Raw genomic sequence first — 20,453 nt, forward strand, 5'->3', positions numbered from 1 at the left:
AAAAACTATTTTGGTTCTAAACATGATAAATGAAAAATAAAGATGCCTGTCAAAATGTATGCAGGTTTTATTCTTCAGTTTTCAGTGTAGGGAGGGAGTTGTCTTAACTTTATTGCACAACAGAACAACAAAAATATTTTTTTAAATTAGATTTTAGACTCTTTTCTTAACATAGTTGCTGTTACTGTGATGCTTCTTTATTTTGCAGCTTCACTACATTGCTGATCACAACCGGAAGAATAATGAAAAATGGCGGAAATCAGGGCACCGCTTCATTTCTCATCGCCGAAGAAAAAATGAGCGCGCCAAATATCATGAACAGTAATACCTCGATTATCGCGGTTAATGTGGAGCAGACATGGCCACAATAATCGAAAAAACACGAAGTAGGGTCACCCTTATTAAAAAAAAGTTTATTTTATTTTATTGGTGAGTCCTAGTAGCAAGAGTGGCTTCTGGTTACGAGCTTCAGCTTGGATTTTCACATTTTTATGAACTTTAAAAAAATTTTATAAATAAAAAGTTTTTTTTTCTTCAGTGCTGAGTCCTAGTAGCAAGCGGAAGACAGGGGAGTTGCTTCCGATTGCGAGTTTCAGTGTGGATTTTCACATTTTTCTGAACTTAAAAAAAATAATAATAATAATAAAATAAATGAATTTCCCCAGAAAATAAATCAACGATGTAGTGAAGCCGTGAAAGCTGAAGCGCGAAATGCCGAGGCATTACTATATACAGTCCCTAGATGCATTATATCGTTTCATTTCTTGTTTTGTTGTGAAAAAATACTTTTTTTTGAGTCGCCGTTGAAAATGCCTCCTAAATATTGACTTTCCTTGATAACTTCCTGACTAGCAGGAAAAAAAAGTTGTCCAATCACATTTTATTTTGAAATTCCCCTATTTATGTGAAGTAATTGGAATACTACAAATGAAATGTGGTATCATTGGAAAGCTCTGAATGTCCTCTATAGAGCACAAAAAGAGTTAATTCGATTGGACCAGTCCAATCAGACACCAGCATCAAAGAATATTGGCGCAAATGCAACATTGCCGCACATCTGTCAAACATCCAGAGTGCGATTGGGGACATGAAGGAGCAGACCTTAATTTCCAGATGGAAAAGTTTGTGGCCACAAAAAGTCACTGAGGGCTTTAAGCGATTCACCCCTGTGGAAATTAAGGACTCCACTGTTGATCAGCCAAATAGGTTTATTACCAGACTGCAGGATGGGGAGAGAGCTCTAACAGTGTGAACCGCACAGCCTGCTGTCCCTTGCAACTTTCCCAATGAATAGTGGGTGAGTCTTTAAATAGGAAAACAGGGTAAAGTTTCTATGACAGCGATGTCGGACAGAGTTTATGCAAACAAAACTTTGGGGTAATATGGTTAAACATTTGCAGGGCTAAGTTTGTGCAAGCACGATATTTTTAGAGCTCACACAAACTGCTACAGCCTATCTTACATTGTGCGATGCGAAAAAACAATTGCAAACCGAGTTTTGCCACATGCCGCAATGCGAACAAACAATTGCAAACCGACTTAGCCAACCTATCCTACAGAAGGTAGCCTACTTAACTAATGAGAATTCTGAAAAAAATCAAACAAAAGAACACTTAACTTAATCCCCAGAAACCTGTCTTTATAAACTTTTGACTTGAAAATTGTGACAAACATGATTTAAACAGAAAACAATACCTTAATATTTAAGGTCAAGGCAATGGTCCTTATAGTCGTCAATATGACTCATGGCAAAGCATATTCTACCCGCCCAGGTGTTAGATTCACAGTTTTAACACCTATCCCTAATTCCTTAACTCAGTCTGATCTTATCTAACAAATGTGCGCGTTCAGCATCGAAGGAAGAAACCAGGGTTTGCGAGTTACTCCACAGATGGTTTATTCCAGAAATTGATCCTTACAGAGCTCCGGGCCCCCTCCCAAATAATAGTAAACCAGCTGCGCGTCGTAATGCACAGTGGAGGATGAAAAGACAACGGTCCACACCCGCGTTTGCACAGTTATAGTTAAACAAAAATGAATATTCATTCGCTGATTCTAATGATATTCGGACTGTCCCACGACGATTCTGGAGGGGTGTCCTCCCCTGAGATCTGCTTGTCCGCGAATCCACGTCTGGCTTGGTCGCTCCCTCCGCAGGAATTTCTTTGTTTCTGGTATCATCTGGACCATCGCCCTCTCCGCGGGGATCCCTTTGTCTCTGATTTCATCTGGACCACTCATCACCTGGGACCACTTATCACCTGGACCACACCTTAAAGCAGAAACTCAAACAAAAGACCTTTTGTTCATTGTGATTGAGTTGAGAACAATAGTTTTAATCCTACTGTGGTACTATAGCAAAATGAAACAGCTACCATAAATGAAGGAGTAAAATATGTCATATTCTTCATTCCCTCTCTTGGTCTCCCAAAAGAGACCATACCGACAAACAACACACAAGTTAGTAAGAAGCAAAACTAAGAAGCACTACATTAGTATAAGAAAAGAAACAAAGAAGCATCACATTAGTGTATCCATGAATACATGCTTGGCGGTGGTTGCAGAGGGATCAGTTTAAAGCAATTGAGAATACTGACCTTTCGGATCTGGTCCCACTGCCCTATCGATCAAACGAACAACCAGAGTACGAGCCATGGGGATGAGGCAACATCCACAAAGACTAAGTAAAGTCGTGAAAACAACAACCGATATAAAGACAATTCCCATCAAACCTTTCCAGGTACCGAACTGATCCATCCATTGGTCCCAGAATGAGTCACCCACACCTGAATGGTCTGCCATCTTATTAGTCAGGGTTCGGAGGCCTTCCAAGGCCAAATTAGAAGACCTTCGAATCCTGCTGAGACCCATCCAGGCGGGTGTTGCGCTCTTGTTGCGATGCAAAATATCCTTCAGGTTTGAAGGCAATTGTACTCCAACTGTGAGATTCACTGGGGAAACAGAAACCGGAAGCAACAAAGACACCAAAGAGCACACGCCAGAAGCATTTGTGGGTAATCTATCACACAATTTATCGCTTCCACACCATAACCAGAAGTTCCGCTCGGGATAAGGGGTGTGGTACCGGAAAAGACATATTTAATACACACCAATCAGACGGAATGCTTCCCAATGATTTTCCAATCCCCTTTAATTTGAGACAGGTAAAATTTTGTCGTGCTACTGCTTTATCAAAAATTGGTTTCTCTTTATCCTTTTGGGCAAGTGGGAATATCGAATCGTACTTAGAACAATTAAATTTTGGTTTATTGTTTTTTAGAAGGTCCACAATACATTCATCTTCGACTGGGGCCGAAACAATACGGAGTACGGGTCGAGCACCCATACACGAGGCAATCATCTTGGGTTTTGCTGGCAGCTTGCTCTGCCATTAACAGCCAATTGTTAGATCCTGCCGTAATACCTGTAATCATTCTAAACCAATTTAGGGGACACGATTGACGGAGTCACCTTGCCAGTTTTCGCCTGAGTAGACTAGGTTTACACATCCCCACTGGCCACCATGGATCGGTATCCGAGGACCACACACAGGGTTAGGAAGCTAGTGGTGTCTCATCTGTTGGAGATTGCGGTGTCATTGGAGCCACATCCGTCTGATTGGAGATCGCCAAACAGGAGTATGAAATACACGTGGAGCGCTCCTTCAAAAAATAACAAGAGAAAAATTAAAACAATAATAAGCCAAAACATCCTGTACACCACTTCCCTCTCTTGGACTGGGATAAGCCCAGTCCAGAACAGGAACTATGTCCAGGAACTATGTGTCATGTTTAGATGTATGTGACCTGTCCCCGGGAGAATCAAAGGCCGCCTTTGGAGGATCCTGTGGTGGAGTGTGTGGTTATGGGTTACATGGATCAACGGCTCCAATTTGGGAACAATGAAACCACTTCTGTCCCTTATGTTCAAGTTGAACCGCCTTTGATGTACGAGCAGTCACTCTGAAAGGACACCTGTCCACCTGGGCTCCGACCACTTCCTGGATAGAACCTTGAGAAAAATGTGGGTTGAGACTGTGGGTGATCACGTGCAGCTGCAGCAGCCTCCTGTATCTGTGAAGAAATACTAGATACAAGAGAATGAAGTTGTCGACTAATATGCTGCATGCGAGAGATCAGGTAATGGAACCTCTTCATATGGGGTGATTGAGGAACTAGGACCGGGCATCAGCCGGCCCGTAAGTAATTCAAATGGGGCAAAATTTGTGGTTTTGTTTATGGTTTGACGAATCGAGAGTAGAGCCAGTGGGAGGGCTTGAACCCAGGACCTTTTGGTGCCGTACATTATTTTGCCAATTTCTCTTTCCTGTATTTACACAAATTAACTAATCATACTAAAAATAGGAAAAATGCAAAAAGCAAACCAGGCTGCCTTCTCCTCAGGAAAACAGCTTTCCCGTTCTCTGCAATAGCCACACTCACATCCTGGGTTGTTCTCCATGTTTCCTGTTGAAAAGCACAATCTCCCTCTGCCAACCCAAATTTAATGCGTTTCTTTAAAATTTTTCTTTTATGCAGATCGCCAGATTAGCCTTATCATCCAGCTCCAATCGTGTAGTGAATAATGGCGTTTGGTACATTCCACTAAATTGGATTTCCATATTTTGTTGTCTTGTTGACCTCGTTATGTAGGCGCAATGATTTCATAACGAAATATGGAAACTTTTGTCAATTCAGTCAATGTTTCTATTAACACAATTTGGATGCCATTATCACTATAAATCAATAGTACTTTGGAATTTCATATCAAGCACTGTCTGTGTTTTTCCCAGTGCTCCCAAATTTTGCATAGCAGATTTGTTTCTCCACTTCAAATTTCACATTTGGAGTACTGCTGCTTTTTCATTAAAAATTTCCTTGGACGAAATATTTTTCCATAATTTGTCATTGCCATCCGTGAAACGGCTTATTGGCAAATTCCGAAATCGATTCCAATTTGCTAAATCATTTTCCACCTTGATACCTAACCGATTGATCATATCTCGGTGGTCGGCCAATCAAAAACACAAAAAGACACACAAAGAACCATTCATGCTCACACTCCTTTTCAGACATATTCTCATAGTCATTCATTCTTACGACTCACGCTAAAGCATATTTCATCTGTTGATGAGCAAAACAATGAATTATCATCCGTGCACTGATGACAAGTCATGATGTTTATTGCATCTCAGCGAAATTATGCCTATCCTAAATTAATTATTTTATCTAAACTTGCCAGCTACAATTTACCTAATAATTTGGATCAATGCCATTTCTGCATTGTCTTCATGTTTGATATCATTAATAATTTGGATGATTCCTAATCCTTAAGTCTAAATCGCAAATCACTCTCATATTACTAAAACCAATAGCTAAAGCTCTGGCTGAATTCCTATCCGCTCTAAGAAGGCGGTTTTAAATAGAGCCATTTTCTGTGCTCACTGTTACCTCAATTAAAATTTAGGGAAAATAACCTTTCACTATGCATTTTCTAATATAAATTTCAGTGTTTAATAGAGGACCCATAATTTGTCACTAATATATCCCAATTGGGCGACCCCCTCTTTTTGTTTGTCGGGTGAGGGGTGTGCGCATCTGTGAAGGGGTGCCGGCGATGACCATCGGACCGAGTCGGCGAGCCTCATGACCAGGAGACAGAGCCAAAGCCTTTCAACTGCCAGGGTGCTCCAAGAACCCTCTGAAAATGGTCTTAATAGACTAAATCATCCTCCATGTCACAAAACAACGTACAATGAAAATCATCCATGGGTGGATGGTAGGGCCGGAGCCAGTCAATGAATGATTTCCACCGGTGATCTACAGACAACAGTCCCCCAGTGGCCGGAGTTTCAGGCTCAAGACGTGACCTATAGATTGTCCACCACTGTCCACATGTTCATATTGGTTGTGAACACGGAATCTTTGCACCATTTGGTAAAGTCACCTCTATTGTGTGAAGGATCCCCTGGTCCGTAAGAATCATCTCCGCCGTGGTAATATTGTCCAGGTGACTGGGCCGGCTGCTGTGGGCCGCCATGGTCTGCCAGTGCCTCGTCCTCCCCCACGCGTAGGCCGCTGTTGCTGTAGTGGGCCATACTGCTGTGCTTGGGGTTGCCATGGGAACAGTTGTTGCGGTTGCCGTTGTTGACTGGGGCAATCACATCTCCAGTGTCCAATACAAAAAAGTTGCCTTGTTGGCCCTGTCCCGAGTACCTTCTTCCCCGGCCACCAGAGAAACCACGCCAGCGACCACCGTATCGACCATGTAACTGACCATCTCGGGCCCCACCACATTCCTGGCAATTTGGAAAGTTGGAGCTTCAACACAGTAGAGATCAAAGGTTCTGGAACACCCTCGACAATAGCCGCTATATGGCCCGTCTCGTGTCAAGCGCACAACTCTGTCCACTTCATCAATGCCAGGAGCCTCCTCCGCCATGAACTTCCTCCCCTCACCAGAGGGGGGGGCGATTTATTTAGTGCAATATCTCTAAGAACCATATATCACGCCTCCTCCTAATCACCTCCCTCCGCTTTTTATTTTTATTTTTTTTTAGTTCTGCCTTAGCTGTGACGTCATGCTCCTTTTTTCAACGCTACGGACAAACGCTTTTGACCTGTACAATGTAAATTTCCTTTCAACGTACAAAATTATTTCTCCAACTCACATTTAATTTAGCTTGTCTTTGAAAACCTGTGCCTCTACATTTCCATACAAACTCATCAATTCATTCCATTCCATTCTCATTCAGCATCTTTCTCCCCATTCCTCTCAAAACGCACACACACACGCACGCACGCACACACACACACACACACACACACACACCATTCTATCCCAAGCCCTCTCAACATTCCTTCTAACACACACACATTTTCAACCTCTCCTCGCATTTTTACCAATTCAGTCATCACAAATCACCGGATAAATTTAGAATTTCAGTATGTTCAATTTAGAATTTTAGTATATCCAATTTAGAATTAGGAATTTTTTATTAGGAGCAATCCTAAGAAAAAAACATCTGTGGACCCAGTCGTTTCCCTGCTGAAGACTTAAAAAAATAAGTTTGCTGAATTTTTCTTACAATTAAGTAAAAGGTCTCCAACATATAGCCTTTTTACGGAATCACCTTATTCCCTTGTTTTCATACGAACGTTTCCCTTTATCTCAAAACGACCGTTCTGGAATCCCCAATCACTGATTCCAGATATATAATCACGGAAATGTCCCTGAACAAATACTCGTGTTATATGAATCACATTTCTACTGTGACTTCTACTCTAAAAAATAAGTTTGCACAATTTTCGTACGGTTAAGTAACAGGTCTTATGCATACAACCTTTTGGAATCTTAAAAATCCCTTCTACTCTAAAAAATAAGTTTGCACAATTTTCGTACGGTTAAGTAACAGGTCTTATGCATACAACCTTTCGGAATCTTAAAAATCCCTTCTACTCTAAAAAATAAGTTTGCACAATTTTCGTACGGTTAAGTAACAGGTCTTATGCATACAACCTTTCGGAATTTTTTAAAAAAATCCCTAGAACACGTTTCTACTGTGACTTCTCCATAATTTAAAAATCCAATAGCAGAATTTTGACAGTTAAGTAACAGGCATTCCGCTTACCTTTTAGATTTCAGGCGCCCGTCAGAGAAGTCTCCATAGAAAGATGCCGAGTGTCTCAAATCCAGACCACTCTTATAAATATCACGTTCACGACGTGCTTCGAAGTCCGCGACTTCGGCGGGGTTCCCCTTCCTTAATCCCACGTCCGCGACGTGTCACGTTTCCAAACGTTTTTCCTTTTCCTAATAAATATCACTCCTCGGAATCCCTGACTCCGGCATTAACCATTAACCGACCTCCCTCGACGCACGTCGGGGTCACCAAAATTGTTAGATTCACAGTTTTAACACCTATCCCTAATTCCTTAACTCAGTCTGATCTTATCTAACAAATGTGCGCGTTCAGCATCGAAGGAAGAAACCAGGGTTTGCGAGTTACTCCACAGATGGTTTATTCCAGAAATTGATCCTTACAGAGCTCCGGGCCCCCTCCCAAATAATAGTAAACCAGCTGCGCGTCGTAATGCACAGTGGAGGATGAAAAGACAACGGTCCACACCCGCGTTTGCACAGTTATAGTTAAACAAAAATGAATATTCATTCGCTGATTCTAATGATATTCGGACTGTCCCACGACGATTCTGGAGGGGTGTCCTCCCCTGAGATCTGCTTGTCCGCGAATCCACGTCTGGCTTGGTCGCTCCCTCCGCAGGAATTTCTTTGTTTCTGGTATCATCTGGACCATCGCCCTCTCCGCGGGGATCCCTTTGTCTCTGATTTCATCTGGACCACTCATCACCTGGGACCACTTATCACCTGGACCACACCTTAAAGCAGAAACTCAAACAAAAGACCTTTTGTTCATTGTGATTGAGTTGAGAACAATAGTTTTAATCCTACTGTGGTACTATAGCAAAATGAAACAGCTACCATAAATGAAGGAGTAAAATATGTCATATTCTTCACAGGACAGAACAGGGAATGTCTTCCGTGAACTGAAAACACTCCATTTCTCCCAAGGCGCCAAGGGAAATTATACCTATTCTAAAATCAATTAATTTACCCAAACAAGCCAGCTATTCTTTACCTAATTGTTTGAAGGAATCCTGTTCCTGCATTGTTTAATGTTTGATATCATTAAAACCCAAATACTTCTCAATAATTTAAAATCTACTTTGCAAATCACCGCCATATTGTTGACCTACCGAGGACAGTGAAATCACTGGCTGAACTCCTCCTGCAACCGAGTCGTCTCACCCCCACCAAGGAGACGATTTTTACATGAGATAGGAGACATACTGTGTATCTCGTTGTTACAACAATTAAAACCAACAATAAGCGAAATGGAGAAAAATAACCTTTCACTAGGCATGTCCCAATGATAATTTTAGTGTTTGCTAAAATGACTCGCAATTGTTGTCATTAAGCCATAATATTGTCAATTTTCTCATCCCTTTCTCTCTAAACAACTAATCACTAAACCACCTATTCAAAACCAATATTAATAAATGTTTTTATCCTCCGAAAGCTATTTTTAGCATTACAGTGGTACCTCGACATACGATCGTAATCCGTTCCGAGACTGAGATCGTATGACGAGGTTCTCGTAACTCGAGGGGACGTTTCCCATTGAAATGAATGGAAAAAAAAATTAATTCGTTCCAGCCCTCTGAAAAAACACCAAAAACAGGATATTGGATTGGAAAAAATGTTTTATTTCTTCTAATTCCCCATCTATTAACAAAGTAACACATAACTAGTGGTTTAATAGAAATCAAATGTGTTTAATCTAACTAAAATTGGGCGGATTTCGCCGAGGGGAGAGGGGCACAAAAGGGGCGGGGGGCTTCGTTTTTTTTCCTCCACACAACGCACTCGTAAACGGAACAAACACTCCACCCTCACATTCGCTATCGATGGGCTGTTTGCTGTTGTACTATTCCCTTCAAAATATTCCGAAAATGATGCACACAAATGTCCTCACAATCGGATAACGCACGGCCACTTGCCAACGAGCAGCAGTCTTTTATCAGCGATCGCTCCGCTGCTCATGGGAGCTTCGGGGGCGCTAGATACCGGCTCCCTTTTAGCTTGTAGCATCTGTGTTCGCATCCCCTCGAACGGCGCCTATGATAGAGTTGCTACCGTGGATGCTATTGCGGGGAGTTGCGAGCCAGTGCCCCTGATGTTCTCATGAGCAGCCAACGAGCAGCAGACTTTTATCAGCGATCGCTCCGCTGCTCATGGGAGCTTCGGGGGCGCTGGCTAGCGGCTCCCTTTTAGCTTGTAGCATCTGTGTTCGCATCCCCCCGAACGGCTCCTATGATCGAGTTGCTACCGTGGATGCTATTGCGGGGAGTTGCGAGCCAGTGCCCCTGATGTTCTTATGAGCAGCGAACGAGAAGTAATATAATACTCCTCGTATTAGATAAAAATAACAGGAAATGCAGCAGCTGAGCTTACCCACGTATTGATTGTGGGTAAAGTTTTATTCTGAGAAAGAGTGCCATTGACTGTCGGCGTTGTGTGCACGAGTATACTTCATTACCCAGAAAGCCCTCTTTCCCCCGCGCATGCGCGTTGTGCGTTTCCTGGTCTGAATAACTCATTCGGTGCTCGTAAATATTGTTATACACGAAAGATATGCAAAAAAGACAGTGCCATGGCCACCTGGCTTGGTCGCATCACGAAATTTTGATCGCATGACGGGCGAATTATTCGATCAAAATTTCCGTCGTAAGACGAGAATTTTGTATGACGAGCGGTCGTGTGACGAGGTACCACTGTAAATATGAAATAGGTCACAGGTGTCAAGTGGCAGTCTGGAGGCCAAACCTGGCGAGCCGCATCATTTTGTACGGCCCGAGAAAGTAAATGATGAGTTCAGACTTTCTGTTTTAGGGTCAAATTCAGATGAAGATTATAAATGTAGATTATGTATGTATGTACTATGTATATTTTCGCCTTTTTAAATAAATAATTGCAATTTTTTTAATCCAAATTTTTTTAGTTCAAAAAGCATTTTGTAAAATCTAAAACGTGTATATATATATATATATATATATATATATATATATATATATATATATATATATATATATATATATATACATATATACATGCATGCATGCATACATGCATACATGCATACACGCATACACGCATACACGCATACACACATACACACACACACACACATTTTCTGTTTTCCACTTTAATATGGTACATAATTAAAAAAAGATTTGGTCTCCTTTTGAAATGAAAAACAAATGATTAAAAGACGTTTTCCCTTACTAAGAAAAAAGCTCAAATAGACATTATGTTAGATTTATAAAAAAACTGAATATTTTGGGCTTTTGATCCAGTTCTTAAAATCCGATTAAAAAAATAAAATAAAAAAAATCTAAATACAGTGGTACCACGAGATACGAGCTTAATGCGCTCCGGGACTGAGCTCTTATGTCGATTTACTCGTATCTCAAATCAGCATTTCCCACAGAAATGAACTAAAAACAAATTAATTCATTCCAACCCTCTGACAAAACACAAAAAACAGGATATTGGAATGTAAAAACATTTGTATTTGTTCCAACTCGCCATCTATTAACATAGTAACAAATAACTTGTGGTTATGATGGTTAATGGTACTAAAATTAGCCGGATTTTGTGAAGGAGAGAGAGAGACTTTTTGCACGGCAACGCGCTCGTAACATAACAAACGTATTTAAATGAACTTGGATTACGATACAGACACTCAAAAATAAATTTAATCTAACCTTGCACTAAATTTAATTCTAATTTTGTTTTAAATTTTTATACCTCCTCCCTGTTTGGCTCTATTTGCCCCGCCTCCTTCCTGACTTTCAGCTGCAGTTTTTAAAAGGAAGCTATCGAGGCTTGTTTGCTTTTGTCTTCCCTTCAAAATATTACGAAAATGAAGTACACACGTCCTCACAGTAGGATAACGCATGACCACTTGCCAACGGGAAGTAGTATACGATTGGCGAGCAAGCTCCGCCACGCGTACACCATTCTGCACTGACTAATGTGGGAAAAACTGTAAAAATGCAACGCTCCGCTCAGTACTCGTAGAGACATTTACACGAGGGAGTTGCGACAAGAAACACGGCAGCCTTTCGCGTCGGCTGTATGCTCGTATATCAAAATATGTTTCGTATCTCAGTTTTGCTCAATTTTCGTCGTATCTCAAATTGTTATCGTGAATAGACATGAGTCGATGTGTCTTGAAGTCCGTGGCAGAGGCTCCACTGAACCACTAGAGTTTGATCGAACCCAGGTTAAGAACTACTGTTCTATATGTGTGCGCGTGCGTGCGTGTATGTATATATGTAAATGCGTGTGGGGTGTCCCGGTGAGCGAGTGGTTCGTGCATCGGCCTCAGCTCTGGGGTCCTGGGTTCAAATCCAGGTCATGTCCACCTGTGTGGAGTTTGCATGTTCTCGTGGGTTTGCGTGGGTTTCCCCCGGGTACTCCGGTTTCCTACCACATTCCAAAAACATGCAAGTGGTCTTTCAAATGTCTTAAATTTCACTTGTTGAAACTTGCAAGAACCCTGGCATAACTGTTTTATTGCACTAGTTAAACATTTTCTATACCTTTTTTTCTCTATGACAGGTATGTGATTGAGTGTATAAATGCAGAGGATCCCAGTCGACATGTTACTTCGGAGGATTTAGGTGGAAGATCAAATGAACAACAGGAGCCACAAATCAAAGAAGTTGTGGAACAACTACTTAAGATATCTGAGGAGTTGAACAGGAATGCCGAGCTCCAGCGGTATGCTTTAAATAACATGCAGTATTCTTTAAAGCGGCACAAGTTTATTTATTTTTTTGCATTGTTTTCTAACCTAGGATTGCTGTGTTGTGTATGTGTGTATATACAGTTGTGGTCAAAAGTTTACATACACTTGTGAAGAACATAATGTCATGGCTCTCGAGTTTTCAGTTATTTCTACAACTCAGATTTTTCTCTGATAGTGATTGGAACAGATACTTCTTTGTCACAAAAACATTCATGAAGTTTGGTTCTTTTATGACTTTATTATGGGTTAACAGAAAAAGTGATCAAATCTGCTGGGTCAAAAATATACATACAGCAACACGAATTAGCAATTTTGGTGACTTAGAAAGTTATGTCAGTGAAATTAGCGTCATAGAATAGCCTCTTAACCTCTTGTGAGTGATTATGAGTGACTACAGCTGGTGACTTCTGAGGCCATTTAAATAGGGCTCATTGGAAGCAAACACCTACAAACGCTACAATGGGAAAGTCAAAGGAGCTCAGCATGGATCTGATAAAGCGAATCCTTGACTTGAACAAGTCAGGAAAGTGACTTGGAGCCATTTCAAAGCAGCTGCAGGTACCAAGAGCAACAGTGCAAACAATTGTTTGTAAGTCACCTGCTGCTGAGAGAAAATTGGTAAGGTGGGTGAAGATTCAACCGAGAATCACCTAAAAGCAGATCTGCCAAGAATTAGAAGCTGCTGGAACACAGGTGTCAGGGTCCACAGTCAAGCGTGTTTTGCATCTCCATGGACTGAGAGGCCGCCGTGCAAGAGGGAAGCCCCTGCTCCAAAAGCGGCACCTTAAGGCTCGACTGAAGTTTGCTCTGATCACATGGACAAAGATAATTCCTTCTGGAGGAAAGTTCTGTGGTCAGACGAAACAAAAATCGAGCTATTTGGCCACAATGCCCAGCAATATGTTTGGAGGAGAAAAGGTGAGGCCTTTAACCCCAAGTACACCATGCCTACCGCCAAGCACGGTGGTGGTAGTATTATGCTGTGGGGCTGTTTGCTAACAATGGAACTGGTGCTTTACAGAGAGTAAATGAGATAATGAAGGAGGATTACCTTAAAATTCTTCAAGATAACCTAAAGTCATCAGCCCGAAGATTGGGTCTTGGGTGCAGTTGGGTGTTTCAACAGGACAATGATCCCAAACACACATCAAAAGTGGTAATGGAATGGCTAAATCAGGCTAGAATTAAGGTTTTCAAATGGCCTTCCCAAAGTCCTGAGTTAAACCCCATTGAGAACTTGAGGACAATGCTGAAGAAACAAGTCCATGTCAGAAATGTTGTGTATGTAAAAAACTGAACTGCACCAATTCTGTCAAGAGGAGTGGTCAAAGATTCAACCAGAAGCTTGCCAGAAGCTTGTGGATGGCTACCAAAAGCGCCTAATTGAAGTGAAAATGGCCAAGGGACATGCTACCAAATATAAGCGCTGCTGTATGTATATTTTTGACCCAGCAGATTTGATCACTTTTTTTCTGTTCACCCATAATAAAGTCATAAAAGAACCAAACTTCATGAATGTTTTTGTGACAAAGAAGTATCTGTTCGAATCACTCAATCAGAGAAAAATCAGAGTTGTAGAAATAACTGGAAACTCAAGAGAGCCATGACATTATGTTCTTCATAATGTATGCAAACTTTTGACCACAACCGTATGTATATGTATAAATGTGTATGTTTTTACTGATTCGTTCAGAACAGACTGTTTTTTTTAGGTCGTTTTGTTACCTCACATGTTTCCACCCCACGCTTAGTTCGGCGAGTACAGTCATCCCTCGAATATCAAAGACTCCCCTTTACCTGTTTTTTGGGATTAATGTCAAGCAGAAAGGAACATTTTCACTGTAATTGCAGTATTTAAAGTATCTACATGTTTATGTATACCAGTGGTCACCAAACTACGGCCCGCGGGCCGGATACGGCCCCCCGGCACATTTGGACCGGCCCTCTGAACAATACCAGAGTCGCTATCAGATATATATTTTTATTTTATTTTTTTATTTGGGGGGGGGGGGGGATGCGGCCCGCCGGCACATTTGGACCGGCCCTCTGAACAATACCAGAGACGCTATCGGATTTTTTTCCTATTTGGCCTTGAAGACTGGGACGTTTTAATCTTGTGTTTGGTTCATTGCACCCCTGCTGAGCCCACAAATCATCCCAGTGAAGCGGGGCTTCGCATTGCTTCTTTGGTGACACGCGCGGGGAGAGTGTTTCCCTTTGATGCATGCGGGCACGTCCACCGTTGCATGCACGAGCAGTGTTACCGAGACATCTGGACGATCGCAGGTGAGGGCGGAGCCCTGGGACCATCGCGGACTATTCAAGCATATTAAAACTGCAACCTGTTTGAGAACGGAATAATGGCGAAAAAGTTAGGTGAGAGAAAAATTGATTCAGAATGCAGGGTATTTAACCTGTAGTGGACAAACGATTATTTTTTTGTTCAATGCAAAGAAAAGGCTGTTTGTCTCATTTGTCAAGAGACGGTGGCGGTATTCAAAGAATACAATCTTTACCGACACTATGAATCTCGTCACAAAGACAAGTACGATAGCTTGCAAGGCTAAATACGAGCAGACAAACTCTCAAAGCGAAAAAGTGGACTACTATCTCAGCAGAACCAGGCATCCGTTCGGGCCAGCTTTTGGGTTGCTAAATTGATAGCAAGCAGCGGTAAGCCTTTCACTGACGGAGAGTTTGTTAAGAAATGTATGGATACTGTCGCGGAGGAGGTGTGTCCCGAGAAGAAAGATGCATTTAATGCCGTAAGTCTGTCGGTGAGTACAATGACCAGACGCGTTGAAGAAATCGGGAGTAATGTATATGCCCAGCTGCAGCAGAAGACGAAATAATTTGACTTTTTTTCATTAGCACTGGATGAAAACACGGACGTGCAAGACACAGCGCAACTGCTCATTTTTATTCGTGGAGTTAGCGCAAACTTTGAGATTTGCAAGGATCTGGCAGCCCTCCAAAGTCTCAAAGGGACTACAACGGGAGAGGATATTTTTGACAAAGTATGCCAAACCATGGAGAAGTTGGACCTGGACTGGTCAAAGCTAGCTAGCATCACGACTGACGGGGCTCCTAGCATGGTGGCCGAAACTCGCGGTCTAATAATGGGACGCATGAACCGGGAGTTGGAAAAAAGGGGTCTCACCGCCCCGCTACGAGTCCACTGCCAAATTCACCACCAAGCACTGCTGCAAAATGTTGACGTGGGATTCTGTAATGACGGTTGTGGTGTCGTGCATAAACTTCAGAGCAAAGGGAGAAGATTGTGCATGGCACAACAGAAAGTTAATGTTCCATGGCTTTTTTTTCTATGAAGAACCCAGAGAGAGTTATTTAGTTATTATTTATTTCATAAATAGTGTTATTTATTTCCTGTTTTTTCTGTGAAGAACTCAGAGAGGGTTATTTAGTTATTATTTATTTCATTAATAGTGTTATTATATGTTTCCTGACTTTTTTCTGTAAAGAACCTGGAAAGGGTTATTTGGTTGTGTGTGGCTTTCTGGAAAACAATAAAAAAAAATTAAGCTCCCCTACGATCGTCACACTTTTTCTGTTACAAACTGACACCGGCCCCCCATCAGAGAAGGGAAAAGTTATGTGGCCCTCACAAGAAAAAGTTTGGGGACCCCTGATGTATACAGACGCTCCCCTACTTACGAACATTCGAGTTACGAACAACGGTACATACGAACATGTCTGCAAATTGCGTTTATGTCGAAAAATGTTCGTAAGTTCGATTTTGTATTGCGCGCATTTTTCTGAGTAGTACTTCTTTCCGCCGCTAATACCGACGCCTGACGCTGTGAGAGCTCAGCTCACCCAGCATCTACCTTCTTCTGCCCACTTCGTTGCAATGCGGAAGTGCGTGAACGTATCTCCAGTGCGCAAAGAACCTTTTTCATTTTTATCATTAAATATCTCGTGCATCCATTATTCAATATGGTTGGTGAAAAGCGAAAGGCTTCTATTGAAGGAGGTGCAAGGAAGAGGCAAGCCATTTCATTTGAAATGAGTGGCAAAAATAACGAAGCTTGATGCGCGTTGCACGGGAATACAACTTGAATCGTTCGACCGTCAGTACCATTTATAAACAAATATCGAGCAGCAGGACCCAAATATTGAACGTTGCACAAAGTTTGCAAATCAATTGAATGATGCCATACAGTGCTACCGCATCATTTATGATGAAAAAAAGAAAACTGCAATCGTCATTAGATAGCTTCTTTCGACCAGTCTCTAGTAAATCTCTCTCTAATGTATGTATACAGTACTGTATGTATTCTCTCCATTTTATTAAATGTTTTTTTTCAGTACAAACCAATGTGTGTTACTTATACAGTGGTACCTTGAGATACGAGCTTAATCCGTTCCGGAACTTCGTTTTTTTTCCACGACAACGCACTCGTAAACGGAACAAACAAATTTACATTAACTTGTATTAATATATACAGATACTCAAACATATGTTTAATGTAACTTTACACAAAACTGAATTCTAATTTTGTTGTAATCTTTTGTTACCTTTGTTTTCCGGGTTGGCGGTTTGCCACGCCTCCACCCTCACGTTCGCTATCGATCGACTGTTTGCTGTTGTATTGCCTTCAAAATATTCCCAAAATGATGCACACAAATGTCCTCACAATAGGATAACGCACGACCACTTGCCAATGAGAAATAGTCTTTAAAGAACGATCGCAGGAGCTTCTTTCCTTAGAAAGAATAACAGGAAATACAATAGTTGAGCTTACCCACGTATTGATTGTGGGTAATGAAGTTTTATTCTGAGAAAGGTTGCCATTGCCTATGGGTGTTGTGTGCACAAGTATACTTCATTACCCAGAAAGCCCTCCTTTTGCCCGCGCATGCGCGTTGTGCGTTTCCTGGTCTTAGGAGAAACTCGTCTGAATTAATCGTTCCGTGCTTGTAGATATTGTTATACACGAAAGATATGCAAAAAAAGACCTGGCTTGGTCGCATCACGAAATTTTGAACGCATGACGGGCGAATTATTCGATCGAAATTTCCGCCGTAATACGAGAATATTGTATGACGACCGGTCGTAGGACGAGGTACCACTGTACAAGCCTTAAACATACAAATGCACTTATATAAACCTTCAATATAGTTATATAGGCCTTAAATATAAATTATAATACAAAATATAGCGCTGAGCAACTTACAAACAAATTCAACTTATGAACAATCGCTCGGAACCTAACTCGTTCGTAAGTAGGGGAGCGTCTGTACAGTGGTACCTCGAGATACGAGCTTAATGCGTTCCGGGACTGAGCTCGTATGTCAATTTACTCGTAACTCAAACGAACGTTTCCCATAGAAATGAACTAAAAACAAATTAATTTGTTCCAACCCTCTGAAAAAACACCAAAAACAGAATATTGGATTAGAAAAAGGTTTTTGTTTGTTCTAATTCGCCATCGCCACCTATTAACAAAGTAACAAATAACTGGTGGTTTAATAGTACTAAAATGTGTTTAATAGTACTAAAATTAGACGGATTTCGTGGAGGGGAGAGAGAGCGGGGGAGACTAAACTTAGCAACTTGGCAAATTATATGTACAGTGGTACCTCAAGATACGAGCTTAATTCGTTCCGGGACTGAGCTCGTATGTCGATTTACTCGTAACTCAAATGAACGTTTCCCATAGAAATGAAATAAAAACAAATTAATTTGTTCCAATCCTCTGAAAAAACACCAAAAACAGGATATTGGATTGGATTTTTTTTTAATTTGTTCTAATTCGCCCTATTAACCAAGTAACAAATAACTAGTGGTTTAATAGTACTAAAATGTGTTTAATAGTACTAAATTTAGATGGATTTCGCAGAGGGCAGAGAGAGGGGGGACTTTTTTACGTCAACGCGCTCGTAACATAACAAACAAATTTAAATGAACTTGGATTACGATGCAGACACACACACTCAAAAATAAGTTTAATCTAACCTTACACTAAACTTAATTCTAATTTTGTTTTAAATTTTTATTTCTTTCTTCTCCCGGGTTGGCTCTATTTGCCCCGCCTCCACCCTGACTTTCAGATGCATCCTATCGATGGCTGTTTGCTTTTGTCTTCCCTTCAAAACATTCCGAAAATGATACACACAAATGTCCTCACAATAGGATAACGCACAACCACTTGCCAACTTGCCTGGGAAGTAGTACTTCTCTCGTATTAGCGAACAAGCTCTGCCATTCGCAATGACTAATGGTGGGAAAAAAACACTGAAAAATGCAACGCTCAGCCCAGTGCTCGTAGAGACATTACACGAGGGAGTTGCGACCAGAAAGACAGTGCCCATGATGTTCTTATGAGCAGCCTCTCTCGTCCGCTGTATGCTCGTATATCAAAATTTGTCTCGTATCGCAAGATAAATATTTGCTCAATATTTTACTCGGATCAAATTGCTCGTATGTGGGGGCACTCGTATGTCGAGATATTACTGTATTTAGATAGTAATACATTTCAATGTTTTGACATGCTTTTAGCTGTAATATTTAATAAATATACACCTTTTGATAGATGTGAAAACATGTATTGTGGTAGTTATGAGGGTGATCCTACTTCGCGGTTTTTCGTTTATTGCGGCAATGTCTGGTCTACATTAACCGCGATATTCGAGGGATTACTGTATATATTAATCCAAATAGTTGAGATTGTTCCCTAAGAATGCTAATTCAAAAGACCACCAGTTTGAAAATTCTTTTTGGCAAAAAAATCAATAATGTGAAGTAATGTTGTCCATCTATTTCACTTAAAATATTTAAATCATGTTGTTGTTCTCAGGCTAATCAGACAAGTTCCAGGAAACTGTGCTCAAGATATTTTCATGAAGGTCGCCAGGAACATATTTTCTGATGGCATCAACTGGGGTCGAGTTGTGGCTCTCTTCCATCTTGCATACAGACTCATATACAAGGTAACAAATCAAAATGATGCATTACCTACAATCTCTTTAATAGCAGACTCAAGACTCAAACTTGTAACATTGACAAAACCAAAGAGCTGTCCAAGAGCTGGAAAGGGCTACGGAGAAATTACCAATCAGCTTGGTGAAAAATGGTCCACTGTTAGAGCAAGAGTGGAGCTCCCGTCTAGAGATCACCTTGTGGGGCCTAATGTTCCTAAGAAAAATGAGGAATCTGCCCAGAACTGCATGAAAGAACTTGGCTCATGTCTTGAAAAGAGCAGGGTCCATTGTTTCCAATGTGACTGTTAGTAACACACTGAGACCCCCTGCTTTAACCAGCACGCCAAGGTCCGTCTTAAGTTTGCCAATGAAGATTTGGATGATACAGAGGAGTCATGGGAGGTTTTGTGATCAGACTTTTTGCTCATAATTTCATCTACCGTATTCACTCGGATATAACCTTAGCGAGGTCGGGGCACGGCCATCTTAGCGTGGCCGGGGCGCTGCCATCTTAGTGAGGTCGGGGCACTGCCGTCTAGATTTTTCCGCCAGTCCCGAGTAGCCTTGATTTTGAAATACAACAAAATTCCACCTTGATTTTTTTTCCATTTTCTTTCTTGTACGAAAGTGACAACTATTGGAGTAATTTTAACCATCGAAATAATTGAGATATTTTGACATTAGAACCAATATGGCTGCCACAACATCTTACTAACTTCTGGTAAGAAAATTGTAATTTCTGTAATTAGAAAGCATCAGGTTCTCATCAAGATAGACTTATTTCTTTTTTTCTAATAGAATAATTTTATATTTTGCATTTACAAAGACAGGCATTTTAACTTCCTTATGGTATTGACCCTAATGTGCTTCTGATTCATACAGTATCTCAGAAATACCACGTGATGATTTTTCTTAAGATTTTCCCTTCAAAGTACTCCATATTAAAACCGTGAATATGGAGGTGAAAATTGGGAATCAGGGGGGCCCTTATACGTGATAAATTGTAAAATTCAAAAATTTAAAGGCAACTTTCCTGGTGCGGCTTATACACGCGGGCGGCCTATATGTGAGTAAATACGGTAACCGTGCTTACAAGAAGAAAAATGATGAGTAC

General features: G+C 41.1%; 1 protein-coding gene across 1 annotated transcript in view; it reads left to right on the forward strand.

Annotated features, from left to right (window-relative positions):
• LOC144069569 (apoptosis regulator BAX) overlaps nucleotides 1–20,453 on the forward strand; it is a 46,935-nt gene that overhangs the window by 9,363 nt on the left and 17,119 nt on the right. Inside the window, exons 3-4 of the mRNA XM_077594816.1 lie at nucleotides 12,205–12,366; nucleotides 19,216–19,348. Coding sequence (XP_077450942.1) covers nucleotides 12,205–12,366; nucleotides 19,216–19,348 — 295 coding nt within the window. The remainder of the gene's footprint in view (nucleotides 1–12,204; nucleotides 12,367–19,215; nucleotides 19,349–20,453) is intronic.

The sequence above is a fragment of the Stigmatopora argus genome, chromosome 2 (assembly GCF_051989625.1).
Source record: "Stigmatopora argus isolate UIUO_Sarg chromosome 2, RoL_Sarg_1.0, whole genome shotgun sequence".
NCBI classification, from domain to species: domain Eukaryota; kingdom Metazoa; phylum Chordata; class Actinopteri; order Syngnathiformes; family Syngnathidae; genus Stigmatopora; species Stigmatopora argus.